Genomic DNA, 8,068 nt, shown 5'->3' with positions numbered 1-8,068 from the left:
ATGAGTCTATGGTTCTATGTATTGTTTTGCAAAGTGTGAATTAGGCAAGTTCACTTTTAAATGCAAACTGAATCAAATTTCTCTCCCATCTCTGTTTCAGGGATCTGGGGAAAAGACTGGATTTTGTACTTTTTCCAACTTAAAACAGTTAGTCCAACCTCACTCTGTTTCTCTAGCATACATGCACACACGGTCTCAGATGCAATTTTCTTTGCAAATTCACTCCTCCGACTTTTGTGAGAGAAGAGGATGGGGCATATCCTTTGAAGCTCAAACAACTTCGGAGTCTGACCGTGTGAAAATTTGAACGCACATGAAATACCTTGCGGGAGGGGAGAAGAGAGGAAGAAATAGTTTTGCTGGTGGGACAACTTCAGGAAATTGTTTGAGGACTTGGGAAGGAACCCAAATCACAATTCTTCCTGCCCCGTGATGAAACCTTTGGAAGAAAACCTAATCAATAAACAGATAACCATTGCAATAACAATCGAGATTACAGAGCGAGGAATCTCCTGTTTATTTGAGGGTAATAAATGATTCCAATAAATGCATAACAAAAAAATAGAAAATGGAGGAGCCGAGGAGAGGTATAGCCATGCAGCCCTGCCTCCTCCTCCCAGATTTTCCTGGACCTGGAGATAAATAGATGATCCTCCACTGCAACCTGCTGGTGGTAGAGAGTCACATGCAGATCTCCCTTCTAATCAGAGGTGTGCGATGGTGGGGGAAGGGGTAGATTCAGGCAGATCCATCGCTGGAAAATGTCGCCTTGACTTTGTCCTTCACCTGCTGGAATCTTTCAGAGAGCCAGTTCCTGCCAACGGGAAGGCAACAGTGAAGGAGCCATGCCAGGGTCTGTGCAAGACACGGCACTTGATCGAGGTGGGCACCATCCCCCCTCCCACCCCCCACGCTACCCCTCCTCCTCTCCTCCTTCCCCCAATTGGCTGTTAAACAGTTTGCCCCCTCTAATGAGGAAAATAAATGAGGAAAATTCTCAGGGATGATTCACACCCTGGCCTTTCATACAGCATCACGGTGTGGTACGCTGGTTTGACACCAACTGATAGGACGTGCCTACAGAGGGTGGTGAATACAGCACAAGATATTATGGGCTGTCCCATGAATCCGCTGGATGAAACAGCGGAAAAAGGTTGCCTCAGGAGAGTGAGGAAAATTCTCAGGGATGATTCACACCCTGGCCGGCACTTCCTTGATCTCCTGCCCTCGGGCAGAAGATATAGAAGCATGATTAGTCGCACCAACAGGGTAAAGAACAGCTTCTATCCGTGGGCTGTTAGGCTGCTGAATGAAAAGATAACAACAGGGCAACTGACTTTTGGGTTTGGTGGGTGTGCGTCAGTAAACGAGGGGAATTAAGACTAAGAGCTGAGTGGGGGGTGCTTGTGTAATCTCACTGTATACAAGTTGTACAAGTGACAATAAAGTATTTCAATGATTTCAATAATGCAATGGCGGCGGCAGCAGCCTCCTGAAATCTGCCTTGCCCCCTTCTCTACCTTGCAAGGTCCTTCTTCAGGGGGAGGCATTCTGGGGGCAAGGGGGCCCGACGGGGAGCGCAACCGGTCCCCAAGAGTGTCTAAAATGAATTTCTAGCTGCGATATCAAAGGGGCAGTGACTGTGGAGAGAGCTTTTTCGCCCTTCTGCGTTCTGTCCCGCTCCACTCTCTCCACCTACTGGTGGCTGGAGGAACTGTTGTTTCTCTTGAATACCCATCGAGATTGGGGAAAGATGTTGCTCTCTGCAGATCCTTGCTACCACTGTGGCCCCTTTTCCTTTGCAACCCCCCGCCCCCCGCAGAAATGCAGGGCATGATGCCTTCTAGCCAATCTAGCCGTAATCTAGTTGGAGCCCAACTCTGCACTCTGAGAGAGGAAATATAAGAACCCGCCTTATATGTAGTCTGAATCTTGGTCTATCTAGCTCAATATGGTCTACTCAGACTGGCAGAGGTTCTTCGGGGCTTCAGACAGTGGCCATTCCTAGCCTTTCTCTGGAAATGCTAGGTGTCAAAACTTCTGCATGCAGAGCCACTAAGCTACAACCCACAGGAGCTTTCGGGTTCCTTCTGGGCCTTAATGAGAATTGGTGAAAAGGCATAATTCAGATTCATCAAGGAGCATGACTTTGTTGTTGTTGGAGCTTCTTTTTATGCCATCCCACTTTCTAAGTAGAAGAGTTTGGATTTGATATCCCGCTTTATCACTACCCGAAGGAGTCTCAAAGCGGCTAACATTCTCCTTTCCCTTCCTCCCCCACAACAAACACTCTGTGAGGTGAGTGGGGCTGAGAGACTTCAAAGAAGTGTGACTGGCCCAAGGTCACCCAGCAGCTGCATGTGGAGGAGCGGGGAAGCGAACCCAGTTCATCAGATTACAAGTCCACCGCTCTTAACCACTACACCACACTGGCTCTCTATTCAAGTAGTTAGGTGAGATATTTTGCTAGGCTAGGAGGCTCAGGGCAGGTTCCGTGGCGCACAAAACTCTGTCTGCTTCATGTGTCTGCTTCAGCAGTTGCCCCCCCCCCCAAGTTTTGTCCACACTATGGCTCTGAGGCACATTTGACACACACCCTTTCCCTCAAAGAATTCTGGGCACTGTAGTTTGTCCCTTACAAAGTTAGAATTCCCAGCAACCATTAACAAACTGCAATGCCCAGAATTCTTTTTTTGGACTGGGAGAATTCCGTGCGTACACAGCCCTGGGTTTCAGGCCTTGCAAGGAAGCCACCGGAAATTCACCTGGCTTTGGTGATCGGCTCACTGTTGTGGAACTCCTGGAAAGCTGTTTTGGTCTTCTCTCCAGCGTTGTCAATAAAAGTCTGAACATTGCGCTGGAAGTTCTCGAACCTTTGAGACAGGGAGGGCTCTGTCGGCTCAACCTCAGTGGAGGCTTAGAGAAAGCAAAGAGAACAGCAGCGAAGGCAGTGAGAAATGGATTGCACAGCTTGGAAACTAAACATATCTGGTTTTGCAATATGCCCCGACTCCCCTCCTTCCTCCTGCTGTTCTCTGGTTCTCTGATTGGCCCTAAACACATCCTTGTGTTGCAACGACATGAATGATTCAAGTGAACCAAGGTTATGCAAAACTGCCAAAAGCTAACCTGGCACAATCACATCTTACGTGTAATTAGCTAGCGTGGTTTCAACCTTGCACGGTTGAACCAAGTTTCAATTGAACCAGGGTATGCAAACCTAGCTAAAAACTAACCTCGGTTAGTTAGGGCTGCCATATTTTGAAGAGCAAAAAAAGAGGACACATTTGCCAACTTCTGCTTTTAACTATGGATTGCCATGCCGACTCTCATTTTTAATACCCCTACTATATGTAGGCTATAGAAGCTGTGATATATTGCTAGTATTCATGTTCTTAACTTTCAACAATTTCCATATAAATTTTGATTCTCGCCAGTGCTATAGTATCTCGAACCTTCCTAATGGCTGAAGAGGTGATAACAGAGAGATTGAACTCTCTCGTGCCACTTACACAGTCAGCTATCAGACAAAATATTCATATATTTCCAGTTATATGACTCCAACCTATTATGAAGAAGTCTGACGTAAAATACAAATTACAGCCAATTGAACTTTTCCCTTTTTTGCTTAATAATGAAAGCCAGATCCCCCCCCCAAAAAGGATGCATAAAGGTACCTAAATTAAAACGTAAGGAAGAACGTATCCTGCCCACATAGTAAAAAACACAAATTTTAATTTCCATGCCCTAGTTCAAAAGCCACTTAAAATCCATGACCTTTGGGAACAATAAGCAAAGGGAAAGGGGAATGTAAAGGACAAAACAGAAATATAAAAAGGCAAGCTGGACTATGTGGGTGAAGCAATTGCTTCTATACCAGCAAAACACACATGTGCACCTACAACTCTGAGCCACCGTAGCGTTAAAGAGAGATGCCTCCTCTATTTCTTTTTAGGATGCACAGATTGGGGGATGGACCCCTGCATTTGATGTGGGTAAACATGGAAAATAACCACAAGGAAGGGGGGGAGGGAGGGAGGAGAGACAGAACATGCAATCGACTGAGATAACACCTAGCGCTAGGAAGCCCAACCTTGGTTACAGCCAGTGCAGATGTAAAGCTTAACCATGGTTAAGGCTGACAAGGGAAGGGAGGCTGGTTCATGTCAAAGTGCTGAGAAGGAGACAAGAGGCGGAGCCTGACCTCTCCCAAACTCTTAACCAGGGTTAAGGTATCAACTATTAAGCCTTTGGTGTTGGGCCATGGGGCTGCTGTATTACCCCAAAGCAAAGTGGTGTGCTATGGCTGCTACCTCTGTGGTCTAGTTTTCTCCTCTGGAAGAGCATCCAGCAGGTGGGGCAGTCTACCTGGTTATGGCTCTGCATTCTAGATTTGAGGCGAGAGGTACCAGCTAAAGGAGCCTGGAAGAGCTGCTCTTCTGTGCTCAGCCAGAGTGGAAGCTGGGATGGAGCAAAGACAGGGTGGTGCCCCAGAAACATAGAGAAGTGAGACTGGGGACCCCTCTGCTCTTTCTAAACCCACGACAGTCGAGCATAAGGGGGAGGTTGGATTGCAGCCCATGTGTTTTGATTCATGAAACAAACAGGATTCCTCTCATAAAGCGCACACCCCAAAACTCCAAAATGGGAAATCGTTTTGATTTTGATTTCTTTAAACCGGCGATCTCTAAGGTTCCTCCTGCTATCTGTTAGATACGTGCTACAGAGGGGATCGTTCAGTTTGCGACTTAAGGGTTAATTCTGACGCTAGCAAGCAAGCCAAAAAAGGAACTGGTGGAGGTGTTGCTTAGCAACTAAACATAGTGGCATGCTCTTTGCTGAGATAGCACATGCTGTGATTGGCTGTGAAGTTCTGGAGGAGCTTTTCTCTGTATGTTCGGCTGAGTGTCTTCCTGCCCTGCACAAGGCCTGAATTAAGAAACACAAAAAAATAATCCGCTCTCTAGTTCTTTCTCCTCAAATTATACAGTGTTTTGTTCTGTTTTCCTCAGTAAAGTTTTACCAAGTCTTTTCTCATTATATAAGTGACTTTTGTTAACACTCTCCAGATCACGTCCAGCCCGCCTCCCCCTCTTATTTTTAAGCCTCTGTTGCTTCCAAACCTCACACCCACTGAACATCAATGCCCAACGCAGATTCTGCCCACAAACTTGGCCAGCTGCAGATCCAAACCCGGCACTGATGGGAAGCCAAATTTTCTCTGGCCAGGAAAAAGAAGTGTTGGTGCTTTCATATGAGAGAGAAAAAAATATGTTGTCCAGCTGCAGTGATAGGATCTGTACAGACATGTCAAATGGGAAGAGCTGTCAGAGGGAGGGGCTTATTTTGGGCCCGGGGTGTGTGTGTCCGGGAGCAGGAAGGTGTGGAAAGCATCCTTTGCCAAACCTGCGTAACTAGAGTTTCCAAATTAGCCAGTGGAAGGGAATAGATGCGGTCTAGCCTGTTCCAGTCGCATTGGTGGCGCTGCATAATGAGCTAAGAAAAGGTTTTCGGCTCCTACCTGTCACAGCAAACAAAGCCATGAGGACCACTGCAACGGAAACTGCAAGCTGCATGGTGTTGGAGGGTCTTAGAGTTCCTGGAGGAAAAAAGGAAGGAAGAAAACAAGGGCATATATAGGTGGAGCTGGTTAATAACGGTGTCAATGGTGTTGAAACGCTCATGTGCTGCATGATGACTGTGCATAAGGTTTCCTCCACATGACTAAGAAATCCTGACCTGTTCTCACAAAATTTGTGTGGAGCTTCGATGCCATCAGCTGTTCATTGAACGTTCATTCTGATTTGCCTGCAGGGAGGTCAGATGACACTGCATCCAGCCAGCTATATCACCTCACGCTTCCCAGGGCTTTCCCCATTACTTTCCTTCCAGCAAGAAGTCCAGTTTTGAGATGTGGGTTTGTTGCACGAGATTAACTTCAACTGTGCAGCCTGAGTTTGCTGGTACGTGATCAAACCCTACCCAGAACTAGCAACAGCCTGGAAGCACCGTAAGAGGTGCAGGGGCAGGGAGTGGTTTAAAAGAAGAGAGAGTTGGCAACCCTTGAGGCAGAAATCTTCCGCACCTTTACCAGGTTCAATAAACGTTGTAAAATTCTCAACAACGCTGCAAATGGCTTCTTTCTCTTTCCATGTGCTCCTTCACTGCCCTCCCGTTCCACCTCTGAATCCCCACCTCCACCCAGAAATGGAATGATGTTCTGCCTCCTCTTTTGAAGAACGGCGACAGACAATTGCCATCTGTCACCTGAAAAGGCACCGGTGCGTTTCACAGCTCGCCAGCTGACAGGCAAAGCTTCCCCCCAGCATAGCAACACAGTTATGGTAGGATCCTTCACCGGCTGAATTTCTGCCTGGTATGAAACTCACGATGGCATGAACTCTCCATTAAGGAAGGAGGAAAGGCAGGGGTCAATGCAGCCATGTTAGATGACTCATAATAAATTTGAGTCGCTTGCATGGCTGTCTGCTCTTGGTTTAGAAGAACTTCCGACAGCGATTTTGGGGAGGGGGCATCTCAAAGCTTCACCTGCTTCATGCAGCTGTTAAAGGCATAAAAACGCAGGAAGTTCCTTTTATACCAGTGGTTTAGTATTGTATACTCTGGCTGGCAGCTGCTTTCCAGGGTTGTAGCCTGGAGACGTCCCAGACCCACCTAGAGAGGCCGTGGGTCAAACCTGGGATTTTATGCATGCAAATCAGGTGTTCTACTATGGCTAGGAAGGGACGCGGGTGACGCTGTGGGTTAAACCACAGAGCCGATCAGAAGGTCGGTGGTTCGAATCCCTGCGACGGGGTGAGCTCCCGTTGCTCGGTCCCTGCTCCTGCCCACCTAGCAGTTCAAAAGCACACCAGTGCAAGTAGATAAATAGGTGCCGTTCTGGCGGGAAGGTAAACGGCATTTCCGTGCGCTGCTCTGGTTCACCAGAAGGGACTTAGCCCTGCTGGCCACATGACCCGGAAGCTGTATGCTGGCTCCCTCGGCCAATAAAGCGAGATGAGCGCTGCAACCCCAGAGTCGGCCACGACTGGACCTAATGGTCAGGGGTCCCTTTACCTTTACTACAGCTAGAAAATTGCAACCCTCTGTTAGTGGCAAAAGCTAAATCGACATCTTGGGAAAATGAGGCAAAAAGCTCTCTTAGGGTTGCACTTCATTGCCACCTCCCTCTGCCACTAAACTTTCTGAACCTTGCTCCCCTCTTCTGAGTCTATAGTCCCGTCTGTTTGCCCCCGCACCACTCCCCAATCCTGTATTTTGCTCGGTCTCATGTTCTTAAGATTTGCTTCATTTTTTTTAATTTAAAAAAAGGCTCTGTTGTTGTTTTTTAGAAGCAACGCAGCAGGCAGTCATTTAACAGGTGAAGCTCTCCCTGGCATGGAGATGCAGCAAAAGCAACAGCTTCCCCTGCTGAATTTCTGTGCAGCAAATTCCCGCTGTTAAAGACGCAGGCCACTCAGAGAGAGAAAGTGCTCCATCTTCGCACACTTCTCATTTAAGATGCCATTGCCAGGGGCTCTGCATTAACCTGCCACGTCTAGATTTTGAAATAATAATAATAATAATAATAATAATAATAATAACTTGACTCTAATTTAGTCACCCCGTTTGAATTCCCCTTTCCCCACATGCCAAATGAATCCATTTCTATATTTCCACTTACTTGCAGCTGGGAGCGGAGACGAGAATCCAAGGTGAAATGGGAATTCCTTCCCAGCTGTTGCAGCTGCTCCCTATAAACCTAGCACCCTGCCTCCAACATCCGCCCCTCGGAGGGCAGCAACCTGAGCCTTGCTGCTCTTTCTCCTCCCCTCCGCAACCGGGAGGTTGCTCCATCCCTCCCAGGAATTTAAACCGCAGCCAGGGATGCTGTAAGAAAAGAAGGCGAGTAAGTGTGTGTGTGTGTGTGTGTGTGTGTGTGTGTGTTTGCAATCCCATTTCCTCAAACTTTAAAGTCACTGGGAAGTTGGGGGTGGGGGAGAGAGAAGGAACCACCTTCCACGCACCCCGGTTTGCTTGTACTTTTGGTCTGCCTGAGTGGTTTGCA

At 47.5% G+C, this 8,068-nt stretch overlaps 1 protein-coding gene across 1 annotated transcript; it reads right to left on the bottom strand.

Annotated features, from left to right (window-relative positions):
• Window positions 1-493: 493 nt before the first annotated feature.
• Window positions 494-7,859, bottom strand: APOC1 (apolipoprotein C1). Its single transcript, XM_083456402.1, has 4 exons — window positions 7,685-7,859; window positions 5,522-5,599; window positions 2,766-2,916; window positions 494-814 (listed from the first exon to the last, which is right to left on the bottom strand). Exons 2-4 carry the CDS (start codon window positions 5,574-5,576, stop codon window positions 739-741), a joined length of 282 nt encoding a protein of 93 aa, XP_083312528.1. The 5' UTR covers window positions 5,577-5,599; window positions 7,685-7,859; the 3' UTR covers window positions 494-738.
• Window positions 7,860-8,068: the final 209 nt, after the last annotated feature.

The sequence above is a fragment of the Podarcis tiliguerta genome (assembly GCF_965153285.1).
Source record: "Podarcis tiliguerta genome assembly, chromosome: 8".
NCBI classification, from domain to species: domain Eukaryota; kingdom Metazoa; phylum Chordata; class Lepidosauria; order Squamata; family Lacertidae; genus Podarcis; species Podarcis tiliguerta.
The sequence above is the reverse complement of the archived record's forward strand: the minus strand, read 5'-3'. Positions and strand labels throughout refer to the sequence as shown.

Bases quoted from the DNA above. Each gene is read 5' to 3' on its own strand.
- APOC1 (XM_083456402.1), bottom strand. From the start codon at position 5,576: ATGCAGCTTGCAGTTTCCGTTGCAGTGGTCCTCATGGCTTTGTTTGCT. The intron at 2,917-5,521 runs GTAGGAGCCGAA...GCTTTCTCTAAG, and splicing joins GGCTTTGTTTGCTGTGACAG to CCTCCACTGAGGTTGAGCCG. The intron at 815-2,765 runs GTGAATTTCCGG...TCCCGTTGGCAG, and splicing joins GAGCCGATCACCAAAGCCAG to GAACTGGCTCTCTGAAAGAT.